This window comes from Trichomycterus rosablanca, chromosome 5 (assembly GCF_030014385.1).
Source record: "Trichomycterus rosablanca isolate fTriRos1 chromosome 5, fTriRos1.hap1, whole genome shotgun sequence".
Taxonomy (NCBI): Eukaryota; Metazoa; Chordata; class Actinopteri; order Siluriformes; family Trichomycteridae; genus Trichomycterus; species Trichomycterus rosablanca.
In genome coordinates, this window is record NC_085992.1 from 7,804,577 (window position 1) to 7,826,835 (window position 22,259).

Below are 22,259 nucleotides of genomic sequence, written 5' to 3' on the forward strand. Positions count from 1 at the left end.
TATATATACAGTGTATCACAAAAGTGAGTACACCCCTCACATTTCTGCAAATATTTCATTATATCTTTTCATGGGACAACACTATAGACATGAAACTTGGATATAACTTAGAGTAGTCAGTGTACAGCTTGTATAGCAGTGTAGATTTACTGTCTTCTGAAAATAACTCAACACACAGCCATTAATGTCTAAATAGCTGGCAACATAAGTGAGTACACCCCACAGTGAACATGTCCAAATTGTGCCCAAATGTGTCGTTGTCCCTCCCTGGTGTCATGTGTCAAGGTCCCAGGTGTGAATGAGGAGCAGGGCTGTTAAATTTGGTGTTTTGGGTACAATTCTCTCATACTGGCCACTGGATATTCAACATGGCATCTCATGGCAAAGAACTCTCTGAGGATGTGAGAAATAGAATTGTTGCTCTCCACAAAGATGGCCTGGGCTATAAGAAGATTGCTAACACCCTGAAACTGAGCTACAGCATGGTGGCCAAGGTCATACAGCGGTTTTCCAGGACAGGTTCCACTCGGAACAGGCTTCGCCAGGGTCGACCAAAGAAGTTGAGTCCACGTGTTCGGCGTCATATCCAGAGGTTGGCTTTAAAAAATAGACACATGAGTGCTGCCAGCATTGCTGCAGAGGTTGAAGACGTGGGAGGTCAGCCTGTCAGTGCTCAGACCATACACCGCACACTGCATCAACTCGGTCTGCATGGTCGTCATCCCAGAAGGAAGCTGACGCACAAGAAAGCCAGCAAACAGTTTGCTGAAAACAAGCAGTCCAAGAACATGGATTACTGGAATGCCCTGTGGTCTGACAAGACCAAGATAAACTTGTTTGGCTCAGATGGTGTCCAGCATGTGTGGCGGCGCCCTGGTGAGAAGTACCAAGACAACTGTATCTTGCCTACAGTCAAGCATGGTGGTGGTAGCATCATGGTCTTGGGCTGCATGAGTGTTGCTGGCACTGGGGAGCTGCAGTTCATTGAGGGAAACATGAATTCCAACATGTACTGTGACATTCTGAAACAGAGCATGATCCCCTCCCTTCGAAAACTGGGCCTCATGGCAGTTTTCCAACAGGATAACGACCCCAAACACAACCTCCAAGATGACAACTGCCTTGCTGAGGAAGCTGAAGGTAAAGGTGATGGACTAAACCCAATTGAGCACCTGTGGCGCATCCTCAAGTGGAAGGTGGAGGAGTTCAAGGTGTCTAACATCCACCAGCTCCGTGATGTCATCATGGAGGAGTGGAAGAGGATTCCAGTAGCAACCTGTGCAGCTCTGGTGAATTCCATGCCCAGGAGGGTTAAGGCAGTGCTGGATAATAATGGTGGTCACACAAAATATTGACACTTTGGGCACAATTTGGACATGTTCACTGTGGGGTGTACTCACTTATGTTGCCAGCCATTTAGACATTAATGGCTGTGTGTTGAGTTATTTTCGGAAGACAGTAAATCTACACTGCTATACAAGTTGTACACTGACTACTCTAAGTTATATCCAAGTTTTATTTCTATAGTGTTGTCCCATGAAAAGATATAATGAAATATTTGCAGAAATGTGAGGGGTGTACTCACTTTTGTGATACACTGTATATATACACATACACATGTATATATAGGGCAGTTGTAGCCTAGTGGTTAAGATACTAGACTAGTAACCTAAAGGTCACTGGTTTAAGCCCCACCCCTGCCAGCACCACTTGCTGCTGTTAGGCCCTTGAGCAAGACCCTTAATCCTCAATTGCTCAGACTGTATACTGTCACACTACTGTAGGTCGCTTTGGTTAAATTCCAGATGGAAATAACATTATTGATAATAACGAGTACCTCAGTAACTATCCAAACATAATAGGCTTGCATTACACTTTGCATGTGTCATAATCAGACACATTGAGACAGGTGACCAATGTCCAGAGGTGGTAAAAACACAATAAAGACAGCGAGTGTACAAGGGCCGAGTCTCTCATGAATCTCCCATTTTACTTTTATCCAGACTGATGTAGAGATGTTCCACCCAGCTAAGCAAAAGGCGGTGTGTGGAATGTTCATCTGACCTCAGACACAGGGGACATGAACAGAAAGCCAAAAGGTCTGTGAACTCGGGTGTGAGTTGAAGTGAGGGGGAGAGGGCGGGAGCACGGACACAGAGAGGCTGAGCGAGAGAAAGAGCGAGCGAGACCTCGTCTATTGTCCTTTTCACAGCGATATAAATACATCATAACCCTTTTCTGTTTAAACATATTTAGAGGCCGAGATGAAAGCACTTTTACAAACTAGATACATCCCCTCTTACAAAGCCAGGGGTCAACCAGAACAAATGAACAACCTCCTTGTGGTCCACGGCTAACCCACTGCTGATGTGCTGGGCTTACAACCACTGTGAACCCTGAACCCTATTTGTACCACAGTGTTATAAGTAGGGCCTTACCAAAATTACGGGAAAATGTGCTTAATTTCACGGACCTCATTTTCCAAAAATCGCTGATTTCACTGATTTTTACAGAAAAGTCCTTAAATGAAATTACACTCATAAATTTGATAGAATAAATGGAAGCTGCAATACACAGCACAGACACCTTAATAGCTGAATGTTAACCTAGAACATCCAGCTATGGTCGTGTTCGTTCGTGTTTTGACACACCTCCAAACTCAGGTACCTGAGTCGTATTTTTAGTTGGTTTAGACTTTGAGATCTTGGGAATTTTGACTAAACGATCGCTAACTGAATTGCTGTAGGATTGCCAGGACCACCTCATAGTGCAAATTAACCAGTAAACAGTAAAAATATTAAATCGCTAAACACAAACCTTACATTTTGAATTTCACAGCAAATTTCATATTACACAGGGAAAGGCTCATTTCATGATCCGTGATGCGATTTTCATGGCTGTGAATTAGTTAGGGCTTTAGTTATTAGTTAATTAGTTATATATATTGCTGGGACTGCCTCATATTGCAAATTAACCAGTAAACGTGAGGCACTTGAACGCTACTTCAATGAAACGTTAAATAGCTAAACACAAACCTTAAAGTTTAAATTTCACAGCAAATTTCATGTTACACAGGAAAAGGCTAATTTCATGGGCTGTGAATTAGGTAGGGCTTTAGTTATGAGTTATTGGGGAGGGTGGGTATTTTTTTAATGTAGATTCTTAAATATTGATACTTTCTCAAATTTCTACATTTTGTTTAAAATGGATTATTTAGATCATTTAGTGTTCACTAGTATTTTACGGCATTTAGCAGACGCTTTTGTCCAGAGCTGCTTACAATTACGACTGAGTTCAATTCAAGCAACTGAGGGTTAAATGCCTTGCTCAGGGGTCCAACAGTTACAGCTTGACTAGAGTGAGGCTTGAACCAGCAATCTACTGATTACTTCTCTAGTACCTTAACCTCTTAGATACAGCTGCCATTCAGGCAGAGTTTGACACACATCCATCCTTAGGACTTTTGGCTTGACCTTGAGTTGATATGTGCAGTTAATTGTGTTGATTTGACCCTAACAATGTTGCTACTATCTCAACTCATCTCCCTGCAGGGGTTGGATTAAAGTTTGTGTAACCCCAGCACTAATTTCATGCTACACAGTACCTTGAATAATGCTGTCAGCTGATTAGATTACCAAAATAGTTGTGTTGAACCTCAACATGTTCTAATGATCCTAAGGGTCTCTGGTTTTTTGTTTTTTTTCGGTTAGGGGAGTAGTTAGAGTTGGCGAAATGTTCGGGGGGGGGTCAGGGTCCTTTGAGGCTGTGCGTAAACCTCAATTTATTTTGGGACATTAGGCTTTGACCTTTTACAGCTATAATATCACTGGGACTCTTTTACAGATCGCTCAGAACTGGCAGCGTACCAGCTTGTGTGGTGGACAAACACGTATTTAAATGTGGCCTTCTGTTTTATTCTCATATTTATGCTCTTTCTTTTTACGTTGCAATCAAACCCAGTGAGGGATGAGTAATTGAAGTGATAGAGAGTAATAAGGGCTAGGAAGAGAAAGCTTGGCTTTGCCCCTATTGTATCTTGTGTCACACGGGTTCAGAGGTTATGCAGCCTCCATATTCTATTAGGACACACGGCCTTTATTGGGGCAAATGAGTTTACCTAACAGTAATTAAAATGCCAGCACTGGCCCAGCAAGCTGAATATGGTTGATGGGCCACCACTAACTGGGTTGACAGCTGCCATGGCTGTCTATGCCAATAGACTTGGGCCTGTAGTGAATAAAGTAGCTGAAGATATCTGAAGCAGGGATCCCTTGGTTTGCTGTCTTCTACCAGGCGTAAGGCTTTTGCTCTCATAATTCACCAGTTAGCACCATTTTTATGAGGATATGTGTTATTTTATCATACAGTCAGTGTGCATAATAAGCAAGACCCCTCTGGTTGATACGTCATTGCAGGCAATCTGACGGTCAGGAAAAAGTGTTCCAATCTGCATGACGCACACAAGTACCTCATGAAAATGGTGGCAAACTAAATAGACTTAAGTCTTATTTTTCTTCTTATGAGTGTTCTTAATATAAATAATAATATGCATTTAAAGCACATCTTATTATTTTTTAATAATAGTAATATAATGTGCATTTAATACACAGTTTTCTGTAATCAGATTTTTTAAGTGACTTAAATAAGAACTTGAGGTTAGAGACCCCTCGGGTTGATATGTAACTGCAAGCAATCCGACAATTAGGAAGAAAGTGCTGTGTTCCAATCTGCATGCCAAACACAAGTATCACATCAAAATAGTGACAACTACATAGACTTACTTCTTATTTTTCTTTTTATTGCTATTCTTTTTATCATTAATAATAGTGACTTAAATAAGAATTTGAGGTTAGAGACCCCTCTGGTTTATATGCAATTGCAGGTAATCTGACGGTTAGGAAAAAAAGGTTGTGTTCCAATCTGTATTCCACACACCAGTACCTCAAAAATGTTTACAATTACATAGACTTACTTTTTATTTGTCGTATTATTATTAGTAGTAGTAGTAGTAATAATAATTGTAATGTGCATTTGATGCACAGTTATTCGTGATCAGATTTTTAAAGTGACTTAAATAAGCAATCTAGCAGCTGAAAAGGGTCCAATCTGCATGCCAACCCCAGTAGTCATCAAACTAAAGACTTTTTTCTTCTTCTTCATATTTTTTGTATTAATAATAATGATAATAATAATACATTCTATTTGTCGTGTGCATTTGACAAACTCAAAAATGCTAGCAACTGGACTGTAGTATGTAATTTAGTATATAGCAAACATCATTCTGTATGCAGTATAAATAACTGTCTGTGTTTTTGTTGGCCCCATAGTATGACAGTTGTGTTCTAAGAGTTTAATATAGTTAAAATAGTAACCAAAAAGAACATTCATGCAAGAAAAAAACATTTTCAGATGTTCAAAATCTGTTGGTTCCATTTTTTCTAAGAAGAATTACAGTTACACCATGTGCTTGGTGCTTTTATTCAGGTTTTAACAAAAATAATGTAAATACAATTACATTTAATTAATGTAAATTAATTACATAAAAATACTTAAATACTAAATAAGATTACTTAAAAAAAACAATATGTCTATCATGGAGAAAACTGAGATGCATCAATTATCATTTCATATTTGCATCATGACACCATAATCTAATTTTGTGGAGTCTAGAGATTTTCATATTTATGTCACCTCATTATTTTTTAGAATTCTTTTAAATATAGAATTATACATTTTTGTCTAATTTAGCTATTTCTGTTCTTTCACTTTTCAGCTTGCACCTCAGTAATCAGAAATACATTTAATTCATTGTAAATTCCTCATTCTAATAGGCTATATGCATTGTCTTGTGAAAGGTCTAGAGCCCTGTGGTGTAAAAAGCGACCTTCAAATCAAGATCACCTCACCATGGTGTAGGGTCACTGTCCCTCTTTCTGTTTTTGTGCTCAGGGTTTGGAGTCGAACCCCAGGCTCTACAGAGCTTATTCACACAGACCGGCTGTTAATTTGAGGCCACACTGGTATTCCATTGTTGAGCCCATTTTTTTGGTGTGGGGGCGGAGAGCCCACCGCTCGGGTGTTCTCCGTCAGTATGAAAGTATGCTGAAAAAAGGGTGAGAGTTTCAGTAAGCAGCTTTGGCATTCATCGAGTTCAGTGGGTTTTTTAAAACAAGTGCACCTTCTCAAATCGGAGGTGCTTTTTATTATTATTTTTTTTATATTTAAGGTAAATGTAGGTGCGATCGGTGGATGCGTGTGAACACACCGTTCTTTTGTCTGTATTAACTTGGCTATAAGACTAAGAAGCAAGGGGAAGAATCAGTCCCAGCAGGACATTGTAGAAATACCTGTGCACTAAAGCTGTCGCATTCCTGGCTGTTCAGTAGTGTGGGAGTCCTATTGTGCACCTCACCTCCACACACAATGCAGGGAGCGGTGGAGGCCTGAAGCCTTACCTGCCAATCCCAGCTGTCCAGGAGGGCTCTAATCCCTAACTATCAGGCAGGTCAGAACCATAGTGCGCACACACTCACATGCACTCAAACCCTCCTCCCTACCTGTTCCGACTAATTTTAACCTGTCATCCAAATCAAAGGGGGTACCAAAGTGTTTTTGTTTCTCTTACTTAGTCACCCCCCCCCCCCCCCCCCCCCCCCAAACAGCTTGGTGAAAGAATGCACATCTTTGAACAAAGTCGGACAGTGTTATCTTACCACTTAGCTTTTTTCTTTGTACCCCCCCTTTTTGATTGTGGAAAACATTTTTGGCTGCCAAAATTGTTTGTTTTTTTAAAGGCTACATTCTTGTGTGGGAAGATGAAGATCAGATAAAAAAGAGATGCTGTAGAGTCTTAAACTCAAATCTGTATACAGTGTGTGTGGTAGAGTCATAATAATCTGTCATGTGTAATGTGACTGGATGTTATGATGTGGGATGATAATAATAATGAAATTATAAACAGCTCATATATTTCTGTCAACAGCACCTTTGTGACTGGAACTGCATGCTGTGAGAAATACTCACCTCTTTGGATTTGGGACACTGAAAGGTAGGTGAACTTTTTAAATGTGAATTTTAATAATATACCTGTCATCTTAGCATACAGTTTAATAGATAGACAAATCGAATCATGCAAAGCAGACCATCCAGTTATTAACAGTATACAAAGATCCATTCATAGACTAACTGGAATGAATTACAACATAAAACTGTGCTGGGTTTCTGGACACAGTGGAATAAATGGAAATGAAAAGGCGGATACATTTGCCAGACAGATAATGCAAAATACAACAAACACAAAAATCCCTGCAACAGATATCAAGCCATCAATAAATAAATACATCAGGGAAAAATGGCAAACTGAGTGGGACAAACAAACTACACGAGATACATCCAAATATAAGCAATAAGCCAAGAACATACCAAGGAAGACGAGTGGACCAAGTTATATACACAAGATGCAGAATAGGTCATACAATAATCACTCACCAATACTTAATAAAAGGAGACAATCCCCCAACATGTGAAAGATGTCAAACACAACTCACAATAAAACATATTCTGGGCCGCTCAGGTGGCGCAGCAGTAAAAACACACAATGGAACCAGAGCTGGGATCTCGAATACATCGTATCGAATCTCAGCTCTACCTGCCGGCTAAGGCTGAGCGGCCACATAAACAACGATTGGCCTGACTAAGCCGGATGGGGTCTCTCTCCCATGACTGGTGCAATGACGACCTCTGCTGGCTGATTAATGGCGCCTGCACGGAGATGAGAAAAGAGTGCTCTCAGGGTGTGTCTCTCCATACACAACGCTGAGCTGCACTGCACTCGTCAAAGTGTAGGTGATAAGATGCATAGGGCTGCTGCCCACGTGTCGGAGGGGGCGTGGGTTAGCTTCATTCTCCTCAATCAGAGCAGAGATCGGCATTGGTGGAGAGAAGGCATGACGCAATCGGGCAATTGGACGCGCTAAAAGGGAGAAAAAGGGGAAATAGAAACAAGAAAAAAATTACTTAAACATAACACTGATCATGCCATAAATAACACAATCAAGTGTATAAAGTGGCATAAAAAATCAAATGAAAAAATATATTGACAATATTTGTTTATTTATTATAAGTGAAGATCCAGTACGTAATTTAGTGTTATTGTAGTTTTTTTTTTTTAGTAGTTCATTTAACTTCATATTATTTACATTTAAATGTATTATTACTTAGTTTGAGGCACTTGGGTGGCACAGTGCTAAGTTACGCAAGCTTACTACCGCTAGGATCGACTCCCCAGCAGTGCTATCAGCCAATTGGAAATCTACATACAGACATGATTGGCTGTGCCTGAGCGAGGGATGCCCAAGGCTTCATCAACCTTATATGGATTGATGTTCTGTCTGGGGTGTGTTATTGCATTTCTCCGTAAATGCTATTATTAAATTACACTGTATGGACAAAAGTGTTCGGACACCCCCAACAGTTGGGGAGGTCCTTTCCTCTTCCCGCATGACCGCGATGAAAAGCATGGTTTAAAGAAACTCCAGTGGCCCTGACCTCAGCCCCACTGAACAGCTTTGGAATGAACTGGAACATCAACTGAGGCTTTTTTGACCAATAGCATTGCCCAGGCATACAAATGCTCTTTTGTCTGAATAGGCACAAATTCTCACAGACATACTTCAAAGTCTTGTGAGAAGCCTTCCTAGAAGAGTGGCTGATGTTATATCTGAAAAGATCACATAGAGATCACTCTATTTTAATACCATTTGTTTTTTAATTAGACGTACAACAAGCTCATGGTCAGGTGTCCAAATACTTTGGGCTATTTTGCTGGTCTAAACAAATTTGCAGGTGGAAGCTTTAGTCCTGCCATTGCCCATTCTCCAGACCAACCTAGAATGCAAGTTACTCAATCGCATTGTCTTGCAAATGCAATTTGTTCTCTATTTTTATTTCTGTTAATTTTGTTATGTTGGGATTGTTTATGGTGGCACAGCTGGTAGGGTGCTGGCTGTGCAGCACCAGGGTCCTGGGCATCTGGGTATTAGCCCTGCTTCTGGTAACTATGTGTAAGGAATTGTATGTCTCCGTAGGTTTCCTCCCATCTTCCAAAAATGTGTGTAAATATGTAAATAAATGTTCGTTGTCCTAAAATTGAGTGGCACTTAGTACACAGTGTGTGCATTCTTTGTGCCCAGTTTTTTTTTTCAGGAGGCACCAAATCCACAACAACCCTAATATGGATGAAGGGGTTATTAAAAATTCCTTTGGTCCATTACACTGTACCTTCTTCACACTGCCAAGTGTTTTGAAGTCTTCACAAACTTCACTGTTTGTCAGTAAAAGACTGATCAAACAAGAAACTATGCTACTTAAAAAGTTCAAAGCGTACTTTCACATTTCTGTCAGGAACAGCCTGGATTAAATCTGATACAGCCTGACTGGCTTCTGTAATTCCCCTGCTATACCTGCAGAATTCTGCCAACTTACATGTTGTGAGTGTAGCAAAAGGAAAATTGCGCAGGTAAAAATGGTGGGTTCCGGGCTGCACATGACAAGGAAATATGAGAAGGGTTGCTTTGAAAAAGAATCACACATTGCAAGGATCACACATTGCGAAATAAGAGGAGAAATAGTAATGTTGGTCAGGTATTGGTTAGGTAAAGATTGTTGCTACACTGATCTGGATAGGTGTGGGTTGGTGGTTTCAGCCTGATCAATGTGAGCTGGGCAACATGAGTAAATATTACTAGTCAGTCATAAGAATGATAAGGTACAGAGTTAGTCTGCAAAGTACTGTGGCCAGCAATGAAGTTAAAGATTAGAGAAAAATGGTCAACACTGGCTATGGCTAGAGGTGAAAGTGGCCGGAATATGATTGAAACTAATTTTACATTTTTAGTTTTTCTTTTTGACCATATGCGATCTAAATGGGCAGGTCCAAATACAAGGAACTTTTATCCTAACTCAGCAACTGAATTTACTTACATCCAATGTCACATGTGCACAATCTTTCTTCCTTTTATTCATATATTCATCTTTAGTAAACACCTCATCCTGCTGGGTTGTGTTGGGTCTGGAGCCCTTACCTTAAAGCATTGGCTGCAAGGCAGATAAACACTCTGTACAGGGCACCAGTCTATATCAGGGCATTGCTTATTTACCCATCTACATGTTCACATCTAGCTTCAGTTTAGCACGACATGCCAAACGTAACACAAACTGTACACACATATGAGGATTAAACCAAGATCCCATGAGCTAGTGCTGCACCAATAATACTTACTTCACATCTGAAGTGCCCTGCTTTTGTATGTTAGTATTTAATTAGAAGATTTAGAAATTATTTAAATTATATAAAGTAATGATTTGGGGAAATGCATCTCATTTTATCTCACTTTCCTTCAGGGTTAATTAAGTATCTATTGATCTGTCTGTCTGTCTGTCTGTCTGTCTGTCTGTCTATCTGTCTATCTATCTATCTATCTATCTATCTATCTATCTATATATACATCTAGTGATCTATCTATCAATCGATCTATGTCTATCTATCTATCTATCTATCTATCTATCTATCTATCTATCTATCTATCTATCTTTCTACCTGTCTGTCTGTCTATCTATCTATCTATCTATCTATCTATCTATCTATCTATCTATCTATCTATCTATCTATCTGTCTGTCTGTCTATCTGTCTATGTATCTATCTACCTGTCTGTCTGTCTATCTATATATCTATTAGGACCCTTGTCTAGTCTCCTACATTAGGGTCTTGGGAATGTTTACATCAGGCAGCTAAAAGTAGAATATTAGATCATACACATATGAATGTGTAAGGAAAATATTAGGAAAATACAATTTAACCAAGAAATTCATCCTGACAGCCCTGACAAAAATTATTCTTTTTCTCTTCTTGCACATAAGTCATATCAGCACTGTAACTTTTTTTTTGGATGTCATATATGACATGCGTATGTAGTGTGAACAGAACAGTCAGAGTCAGAGAGGTTTTATTGTCATTTCAGCTACATACAAGTACATATTGAAACGAAACAGCGTTCCTCTTGGATCACGGTGTAACACGGTACAAAAAGTGCAAGACAATACAAAACAGTGTAAATACAACAATAAATACAAAAAATCCTATAATAAATAACTACAAAAGATATTCCTAATTATCCCTAATATAAACAAGTAATTAGAAGACAGGACTAAAGACAAGTGTTAGTACATGATGGTGAATAGATGGTACAATGGAACAGAGGTGTGTCCTCAACATATGTTTACTTTGTAGTGGAAAAACTCTTAATGAAACACCTCAGGAATGGATTATAAGTAGAAAAGAGTTTTATTCTTGTCTGCAGAGAAGGATCACACAGACAGAGTGTTACATGGAAGCTCTGCAAATGCGATAAGATGGAAAGAAAATAATCATCCTTTATACTCCCATAAGTTACATTGCAAGACAGTGGAAGATTCCACCACTAACAGAGATTTCTTAGCTAGAACACAGGAACTGATCTTAATCAGCTAGAACTGAGTTTTGAAGGTCAAACAATGCAATTGACATACTTCTTGTCACATACACCACATACACATCCAGTAACATTCCATTGCAGCCGTATTCTTGGAATATTGTACTATGACTACTGGCAATTATGCCCTGAACATATCTACGCTTCTATACTTCTAGTGTAAATTAACATTTTTCTCCTACAACATTTTTATACTATTTTATTGGTTTGTAGGAGCACACAAGACAATTTTAGAATTTTTCCCCCCAAGATTTGATTTACGGTCTCTGTGGGACTGTATGATGATTTCTCACAATGTGTTGTATTCACTTTGATCTCATCTCTGTCCTACTAACTCAAATTTAATGCATTTTGCCTTAATGCGTTCCTGTCTGGTAATCAGGTTCACCTTGTGAGGAGCACAAAGCCACCACTCCCAGGGGTCTAGGAAAAAACCCTGAGAAGAGGGGTGGTGGAATGAAGGCTGTGTGTGTGTGTGTATTGTGTGTGTGTGTGTGTGTGTTGTGTGAATTGTGTGTGTGTGTGTGTGTGTGTGTGTATTGTGTGAGTGTGAGTGTTCGTTCGTGTCTCCCAGACAGACCACCAGCATTTTCCTCAGACAGCCACCATCCAACAACACATGACAACAGTATCGCTTATAAATATCAGATCATAAACACAATCACAGCTGCTAGAAACAACGCAGACAGGTGATGAAGATCATGAGATTTTACTGGATGTTTTTCCAGCCGTGCTTTATCAGATTCAATAAAAATCTTGCAGAGAACGCTTATCGTCCCAGCATTTGCATGTCCTGCACAGATCCTTAAACCTTTAAAATATAAATAAAATGCTTTCATGTTTTTCTGCCAACCAGTAACAGCCAGTAGCGTAAGTGCTCGAATCACAACATCAACAATTTTGGCTTTGGTCCAGGCGAACAGTCGGACAGCATTTTAGCGAAATCTGTGTAGCATGCAGGCTAGCTAAACTAAGTCGAATTTACCATCAAAGCCTAAGATGCATAATTTGATTCTTAAAAATAAATTAAATAGGCGCCCATGTGGTGCAGCGGGATATTCCGCTAGCACACCAGTGCAGAGATTTTGAACTCCTCTTGGTTTGAAACTTAGCATTGCCACCGGTCGGCTGGGCGCCATCTAGCGGGCATAATTGGCAGTGCCTGCAGGGAGGGATAACCGGACTATGTGGGCGGGGTCTTCAAACACTGTGTAAGGACCCTGATGGGCAGATAGAGGTGCCTGTGTAGAATGCATAGGTGGTAAAGGGTTCCGCTAAGTGCTGCGCTTGGGTTGTCGGAGACGTGAGCAGCAATATAACCTCCTCGACTGCAAAAAGTCCCCCAGCAGTGGATTACACTAAATTGGGAGAAAAATTGGAGAAAAAAATGAATTAAATAGTGCAAAACATTTTAGAATATATTGATAATGATAAATAATGATTATAATAGAATAGAATGCCTTTATTTGTCATGTATACATATACATGTGTGCAGTACAATGAAATTCTTTTTCAGCCATTGTACGGCGCCCCTGGAGCAGAGAGGGCTAAGGGCCTTGCTCAAGGGTCCAACAGTGGCTGCATGGCAGAGCTAAGATTCAAACCCTCAACCTTTCAAATGATAGCCCAAAGCTCTACCCACTAGTCTACCACTGTTCCTAAATTTTTTTTGACAAGGTTTTGTAAGGTGTCTGGGGTAAAGTATGCCCAGTCAGGGTTAAGGGCCTTGCTCAAGGGCCCAACAGTGGCTGCATGGCAGAGCTGGGGTTCAAACCCTAAACCTTTTGATTAAAAACCCAAAGCTCTACCTTCTACACTACCACTGTCCCTATTATAAAAAAAAAAATTTTTAATGAGTAAATTAATAATAAATTTTTCCAATCATCTTAATTAAAACCATTATTGCACTTTGCTTTAGTTAATTTATTAATTAATGTATTTATTTATTTATTTACTTAGGCCAGTAATTGAGACACATGGGATTGTTAAAATATTAGTGTAAAATTAGGTAAATGACCACTCTGACATTTTTTTCATGAGTTCCCGTTCACATGCACTGTCAGAACCTTCTACTGATCTATAGCACATTGCAAGCTTTATTAAAACAATAAATAACTAAAGCAAATAAGACAGTTTATCTTAAGTAAGCATTATTAGTCCAAGTGTTTAGTGTTATATGATAATTTCAGCTCCGTTTTCTACACATCTGGAATATAACTAGTATTGTTTAGCTTAAGTCGTGTTTGCAGGGCAATTAGAACGATGAGAGATCTTATTCATCTCTTTTGTTTATTTATTTACCTCAAGAGACACTTTAAGGATAATGACAAGTGTCCCTGACATTTCTCTACCATTCACAATAGATGGGGGCACTTTTTTGAACAGTGCATGTTGACGGGGGGGGGGGGGGGGGGGGGTAATAGCGGAGACATGTACAGGCCAAGATCACTCGCACCCTCATGTCTCAACAGTGCATCTGACCAGCTGGTGGGAAACTCAGTGAAGAGTCATAACACAAAGCATGAGTAACAGAGGATGAGAAAGGGTGAGAGGATGTTGCCGTTAGTTACATAAAAGATAACCTGCTTTACTTTACGTGCCTAGAAAGTCAGAAACTAATTTGCACTGTGGAGCGAAACATATTAAAACGCAAGGTACTACAGGCAGCTTTACATAATGGTAGTGACAGTGTATGTTTTATTACTGTGAAGAAAAAATACAGTCACAAATCCTTTAAATCATCTGAAAATCTACACAAGTAATAAATCTGGTCTCTGCAGTGATAATAACAGACAAATGCAGTGCACCCAAACTAATAACACACAGTGGTACTCTTCATGTTATTACTGAACACATTCGTTCCCTCACATGCACAGTTGAGGTTTAAATTGTATATCTTTCATTTAATCATTTTTAGTAACCACTTCATCCTGAACATTGCAGGTTAGAAAAACACCCTGGACACATTTATTTATTTATTTATTTATTTATTTATTTATTTATTTATTTATTTATTTATTTATTTATTTATTTATTTATTTATTTATTTATGTATTTATTTATTTATTTATTTATTTATTTATTTATTTATTTATTTATTTATTTATTTATTTATTTATTTATTTATTTATTTATTTATTTATTTATTTATTTATTTATTTATTTATTTATTTATTTATTTATTTATTTATTATGATTTTACCGTCATGGTTTACACACTTGGGTTACATTCATGACAGAACATATAGTCACTCGTTACACAAGATTCATCAGTTCACAAGGTTATATCAAACACAGTCATGGACAATTTTGTATATCCAATTCACCTCATTGGCATGTCTTTGGACTGTGGGAGAAAACCGGAGCTCCCGGAGGAAACCCACGCAGACACTGGAAGAACATTCAAACTCCACACAGAAAGGACTACTGTCATGCTATGCTAATTCTAATGCTGACTACCTACCAGCTTGTTAATTCTTTTTGAGAACAATTGTTTTATTGTTTTTTAAACTTATATGTTGTCATACATGTTATAATGAACACATATGAACATAGAACTGGAACATAGTAATGTAAAAAAGTACCAGGCTCCCCTGAGGAACACAGATTACAAATCGGCGACTGAGTGAGATGCATATGAAATCTTCTTACTGGTGTTAAATAAAATCTTTGCAAGAATTTCCACTGTATTATTTGGTGATTTGGGTCCAGCTTGTTAATTCTGTGTTTTCTTGTATTCTAATGTTTGTGAACAATGAAATTAATTTAATACTAGAAATTGAGTCTCTGATACTAAAAGTTTGACTCCTTTTTGACAAGGCTGCTATGGTCATGCTCTATGGCATTTGCTTATATTGTTATACAACATTGAATTATGATTGTTAATTATCATAATGTTATCATAATTTTTTGCTATTAAACAGATAACTAAGACTCCAATAGTGACATTTTCCTTAACTTTGGGTAAGGTAGTGCAAGTTGCTGAAGCTAAATGGCTGTGTTTGATTGCATACTGATTATTACAGAGTGAGTCAGTAGCCTACTGATGACACAATGGTAGTGCACTGATTTAGCATGTTACTACATTCATGACATTTTAAGCACTCTGGCCACATGTTGTTGGTTTTCAGGTATCATTTACGTATAAGGATTAATATGTAAAAAGGTTTGAAGACATGTTTTATTATTATTAATATGTTGAACATTATACTAATCTAGTTATAATCCCACAAATATTTTAAGGTTTAAAATAAATGGATTAGACACACTTTTATATTGTAATAATTTCTATATTATTATTATTATGTTAATAATTGTATTATAATAATTGGCAAAACCTGCAGCAGTGTGCTTTTTTTATAACAGTATTTTTTCATTGGTATACAATAAAATTCATAATTTTTTTTCTCTGATCATTCAACACTTAATATTGTGCTCTGTTTTGGACTTTGCAGGACAACCCCTTTTATTATTATTATTTATTTGTTGACTGTAAATTTATTTTAGGGTCACTATTTTCAATCTGGACTGAAAATCAGAGAGATGTGAGTGAATATGAATGAATGTGCTTATATTTTAATATAACTAAAATAAAGATCACACCACATTTTATGACTAATGTAAGTCATTTTAGAAGCTCTTTCTTTCTCACCTTGAATTGGTTACTGTGCACTGTAGGATAAAAAAAAAATCAAACCAGTTTATTCCATTGAAAATGTTAAATTTTTTCCCACATGATTTCTTGCTTTTCTGGATGGCTTAGAGACCTGTGATCACCCCAATTCCCACACAAGTGGTGCTTTAAAGGCCCTCCTAACTTTTCATGAGGCCGTCGGTCATGGATAAACAGAGAGAAAAGCCATCAAAGAAACACACAATTGCACTGAAATTCCTTACATTCTTTCCTAAAAGAGAGGGTTAAATGTCTGGATCTGGCAGGAGCTGTGTTTTACAAATTGCAATCTTATTGTTTTTTAAGAGAACGCGTGTGACATTTAAAAGTCTCCATTGTCCAGCCCCACTGACATTCCATGCTGGGCTTTTTATTCCTTTTTTTCTTTGGTTCTGGCTTGGCTGACGGTTATTTCAACTCGTCTAAATTGGTTGACGAGCAGACGGCAATGCTATTTCTGTTTGTTTTAGGCAATGAAAACCACAGCAGGGCTCTTTATGTACCTGTCTTACATCCTTTCAGGGCACTGACTGTTTCCCATAGCTTCCCTGTGCCAGTTTACCCTCTATACTTAACCTTACAAGAGCTTCAGTCCAAAATTACCTTTTCTGTGGCTCCACTAGCAAAAAAATGCCCCCGGCCTCGCTTTTTAAAGTCCATCAATTCATTAGAAGTCTCTTTCAAAAGGGGTGTGTGTGTGGCCCAAATGGCCAGAGAGAAAGTAAAGACCGGCCTCTGCATTTTGCTTCATGGCTTTAAGACCATTATTCGCAACTAATCATTAACACGTCATCCTTTATTGCCCAGAATTAGTATTTAACTGCTTCTTTTTAACAATATCTGCTCATAAAAGTGGATGGACTACTTATCAACTTTTATTGTACTATTCTGGTGATGTTTAGAAATGCATAGCAATGATCTAGACATTTATAAATATGTTATTCGCTTTATATTTTAGTCATCAAGTGCTTTGTAGATCTGGTTTTAAATGTACCCAGGGGTCAAAGAGGATTAGGCTGAGGTCAGAGCCTTTAAGGAGTGATTTAAAAGTCTAGAATATAAAGCATTTTTCTCTAGTTTTTCTTGCTGCATTTGGTGGTCATTTTGTCTGTGTGATCTCTTTAGCAGGTTGCACATATTCAATGCTCCTAACTTGCCCAAGTGTGACCTCTTAACTACCCCACAAGTCTGGACATTGGACATTTTTCCTCATTGGACTCACTGTCCACTCTATTAGACACTCGTACCTAGTTGGTCCACCTTGTAGATTTAAAGTCAGAGACGATTGCTCATCTATTGCTGCTGTTTGAGTTGGTCATCTTCTAGAGCTTCATCAGTGGTCACAGGACGCTGCCCACAGGGCGCTGTTGACTGGATATTTTTGGTTGGTGGACTGTTCTCAGTCCAGCAGTGACAGTGAGGGGTTTAAAAACTCCATCAGTGCTGCTGTGTCTTATCCACTCATACCAGCACAACACACACTAACACACCACCACCATGTCAGTGTCACTGCAGTGCTGAGAATCATCCACCACCCAAATAATACCTGCTCTGTGGTGGTCCTGTGGTGGTTCTGACTATTGAAGAACAGCATGAAAGGGGGCTAACAAAGCATGCAGAGAAACAGATGGACTACAGTCAGTAATTGTAGAACTACAAAGTGCTTCTATATAGTAAGCTGATAAAATGGACAATGTGTGTAGAAACAAGGAGGTGGTTTAGTTTGCTTGTGGTCTTTTTTAATTGTAAAAGATTTAACTGGTTCAGTAATAAACAAATAAAAAAAATTATAGAATCAAGTAATCATTCCCTGACAGGGCAGTGGTAGCTTGGCGGTTAATGTGCTGGACTAATGATCGCAAGGTCTCAGGTTCAAGCCCCATGTATGTATCCTAATTATTACATAGTATAAAATCAATTATAATGCATAAATGATATGCTTCCAGCTGTGTGATAACAGTTTGGAAAAAACTTTTTCTTGTTCCAGCATGATTGTGGCCTGTGCACTAAGTAAGATCTGCCTTGATTGGCTTGATTTTAAAGTTTGATTTCCAGTGGATTGCACAGAACCCTGACTTAAACGTCTCTGTACATTTTGGGATGAATTAAAACGTCTTATCTTACAAATTCGTCTTTGACTGGATAGGAACAAATTGCTACATGAAGGCCGTTATAGTTACAAAGGAGGGTTAAACTCTGTATTAATGCGTATTGTTTTGGAATAGGTGGAATTGATGTTTAGCAAGCTTTTTGACAGGTGTTCACATACTTTTGGACATTTTTTGTTTTTGCAGGTACCTGTGGTCATTTATTACAATGCATTTAATAAATGTATGAGATGTTATAATTGAGTGTAATTTAATACTGCTGCAACTGAGACTGCAGTATGCAATATATTCCCAGTATATGATAGTAAAATTACGATTGTCTGGTATCTAATATCGTCCCTGATTCAAGAGGGTTTAGAGTCCTCTTCATGTAAACAATCACAAAATACTCCCCAAAAAAGTCGCCATATCTACATTAAAACATATAAGCTTTCTTACACACTGATAAGTGTGTGTGCATGACCTGAAGATAATGTCCTTTTCAACCTGCTTAATCTCTTCCTTCACAATCAAAGCTCCCGTTTATTCAAGCCTATTGTCCCATGTCATTATTACAGCTTAGAAGACAGGTATGGTTTCACCTGACATTTCAAACCTTTCCCGGCGTACTTTGTGATGCTGTCAGATCAGATGCTTGGCCGGCTGTGCAAGAACAAGGCTGGCCGCCATGCAGATGCAGCAATTTAAAAGATTACACGGTTATCCTCCATCCTGTAATCTTCATAGGTTCTCTCAGGAGAAAAAAATAGCACACATAAAACCTGTGACCTAACAATTTAAGAATCCTGGTGTTTGCTCCTCTGCGTGGAACAGTGCTATTACTGGCTTTAAAATCAGAGCACAGATGTGAGGACTGCTTTTTACGATGCTTGTTTTTCTCGCTTTACGCTTTGACATTTGCAGTAGGCCAGGCAGACGCCGGATGTGCCCTATTGACACGAGTTTACACATTTTCTCTGACCAGTTCATAAAACCATGTGAGATTGACTGCTTGTTTTGGGTTTTATTTTTCCAGACGAATTAGCCTTTTCATTGTTCAGTTCTCTATCTGTGATCGTTGGTTGCTAATAAGTTGCAGTTTGAGAACTGATTGGTTATTGCTTAACACAGACACCCATGGGCCAATGGGTTAATTTGTCTGTTAGGCCCACCAGGAGTATTCCCTTTAGTTCTGGAGGCCTATCTTTTAAAAAGCTTGTGTCCAATAAACCGCCGTGCCCCCCGGTGCGAAGGTTGGGGATTACCAGTCTGCCCTTGGTGAACAAGCTCACAGGAGACCCCAAACGTGGGGGGTGGTCACTATGGCCATTGGGCTTCTCTAAATAGTTGCTAGGGACCAGGTATCAAAGGTCCACAAGTCGCACACAGTCACGGTCATGGAGGGAATTAAACAGCAACAATGAAATTGTTATTCTATAATAATCTGGCTTCTGCGGTGTGGGCCGGGTAGGCGAGGAGGGCGCAGCAGGCCTGTTCAGCCTGTGATCATAGAAGCGTGGTGCTAACACATGCACCCCCCTCTCAATCTCTCTTTGCCCTTGTATGTCCCTCTCTTCTTTCTGTCCTCCTTTTCTATCCTATACACATCTAAGAATAGATCTCAGCACTGGTCGTAATCTGCTTTCTCAGCCCATTCAACTCTGTGTTTACTTTTTTCTCTCCGTCTCTTAGGATTTAATTTATTCTTTTTGTGGTTTGTTAGAATACTGGAATATATGGGGATTTAGAGGTAATTAACTGAGCAAATAAAGGCATTTGGTCTGAAATGACAGTTGATGAATTGGTCACACTAACATGTTAACTGAGACTTAAGACCTGGAGACAACCTTATGAGTGCATGAAATATGTCGGACAAGCACTGAGGTGTTAAATAACCTCTCACTTATCTAACAAGTTGTTTTTTGCCTACAGCGAGTATGCAGGATTTACTCTCCTGTGGCGGCTCTAAAGCCTCTCCCTGTAATTTTTTGATGTCTGCTTTCTTTCATTATGGTTAATAAAGAACAGTCCATAAGTTATCGTCTGTGTTCTTCTCCTTTTGCTCTCGCAGGTGTCACCTGGTGTCGTGTCTTGGCACAGACTTCCGCAGAGGTGCAGGTGTGTTAGATATTGTGTACGAGTCTCCATTCCAGCTCCTCACCTGTGGATATGACACTTTCATCCGCTACTGGGATCTGCGTGTCTGCCTCAGGTACATACATATATATATTTCAAGTGTGTGTATATGTAGATTCACAGCTATTCTCACACACAGACATATATATATATATATATATATACAGTGTATCACAAAAGTGAGTACACCCCTCACATTTCTGCAGATATTTAAGTATATCTTTTCATGGGACAACACTGACAAAATGACACTTTGACACAATGAAAAGTAGTCTGTGTGCAGCTTATATAACAGTGTAAATTTATTCTTCCCTCAAAATAACTCAATATACAGCCATTAATGTCTAAACCACCGGCAACAAAAGTGAGTACACCCCTAAGAGACTACACCCCTAAATGTCCAAATTGAGCACTGCTTGTCATTTTCCCTCCAAAATGTCATGTGATTTGTTAGTGTTACTAGGTCTCAGGTGTGCATAGGGAGCAGGTGTGTTCAATTTAGTAGTACAGCTCTCACACTTTCTCATACTGGTCACTGAAAGTTCCAACATGGTACCTCATGGCAAAGAACTCTCTGAGGATCTTAAAAGACGAATTGTTGCGCTACATGAAGATGGCCAAGGCTACAAGAAGATTGCCAACACCCTGAAACTGAGCTGCAGCACAGTGGCCAAGATCATCCAGCGTTTTAAAAGAGCAGGGTCCACTCAGAACAGACCTCGCGTTGGTCGTCCAAAGAAGCTGAGTGCACGTGCTCAGCGTCACATCCAACTGCTGTCTTTGAAAGATAGGCGCAGGAGTGCTGTCAGCATTGCTGCAGAGATTGAAAAGGTGGGGGGTCAGCCTGTCAGTGCTCAGACCATACGCCGCACACTACATCAAATTGGTCTGCATGGCTGTCACCCCAGAAGGAAGCCTCTTCTGAAGTCTCTACACAAGAAAGCCCGCAAACAGTTTGCTGAAGACATGTCAACAAAGGACATGGATTACTGGAAACATGTCCTATGGTCTGATGAGACCAAGATTAATTTGTTTGGTTCAGATGGTCTCAAGCATGTGTGGCGGCAATCAGGTGAGGAGTACAAAGATAAGTGTGTCATGCCTACAGTCAAGCATGGTGGTGGGAATGCCATGGTCTGGGGCTGCATGAGTGCAGCAGGTGTTGGGGAGTTACATTTCATTGAGGGACACATGAACTCCAATATGTACTGTGAAATACTGAAGCAGAGCATGATCCCCTCCCTCCGGAAACTGGGTCGCAGGGCAGTGTTCCAGCATGATAATGACCCCAAACACACCTCTAAGACGACCACTGCTTTATTGAAGAGGCTGAGGGTAAAGGTGATGGACTGGCCAAGCATGTCTCCAGACCTAAACCCAATAGAACATCTTTGGGGCATCCTCAAGCGGAAGGTGGAGGAGCGCAAAGTCTCGAATATCCGCCAGCTCCGTGATGTCGTCATGGAGGAGTGGAAAAGCATTCCAGTGGCAACCTGTGAAGCTCTGGTAAACTCCATGCCCAGGAGAGTTAAGGCAGTTCTGGGAAATAATGGTGGCCACACAAAATATTGACACTTCAGGAACTTTCACTAAGGGGTGTACTCACTTTTGTTGCCGGTGGTTTAGACATTATTGGCTGTATATTCAGTTATTTTGAGGGAAGAATAAATTTACACTGTTATATAAGCTGCACACAGACTACTTTTCATTGTGTCAAAGTGTCATTTTGTCAGTGTTGTCCCATGAAAAGATATACTTCAATATCTGCAGAAATGTGAGGGGTGTACTCACTTTTGTGATACACTGTATATATATATATACAGTGTATCACAAAA

At 39.3% G+C, this 22,259-nt stretch overlaps 1 protein-coding gene across 1 annotated transcript in view; it reads left to right on the plus strand.

Moving 5' to 3' along the window:
* The window catches only part of fbxw4 (F-box and WD repeat domain containing 4), a 48,963-nt gene that overhangs the window by 18,792 nt on the left and 7,912 nt on the right, over nt 1-22,259 (plus strand). The window contains exons 6-7 of the mRNA XM_062994807.1: nt 6,983-7,048; nt 20,360-20,500. Coding sequence (XP_062850877.1) covers nt 6,983-7,048; nt 20,360-20,500 — 207 coding nt within the window. The remainder of the gene's footprint in view (nt 1-6,982; nt 7,049-20,359; nt 20,501-22,259) is intronic.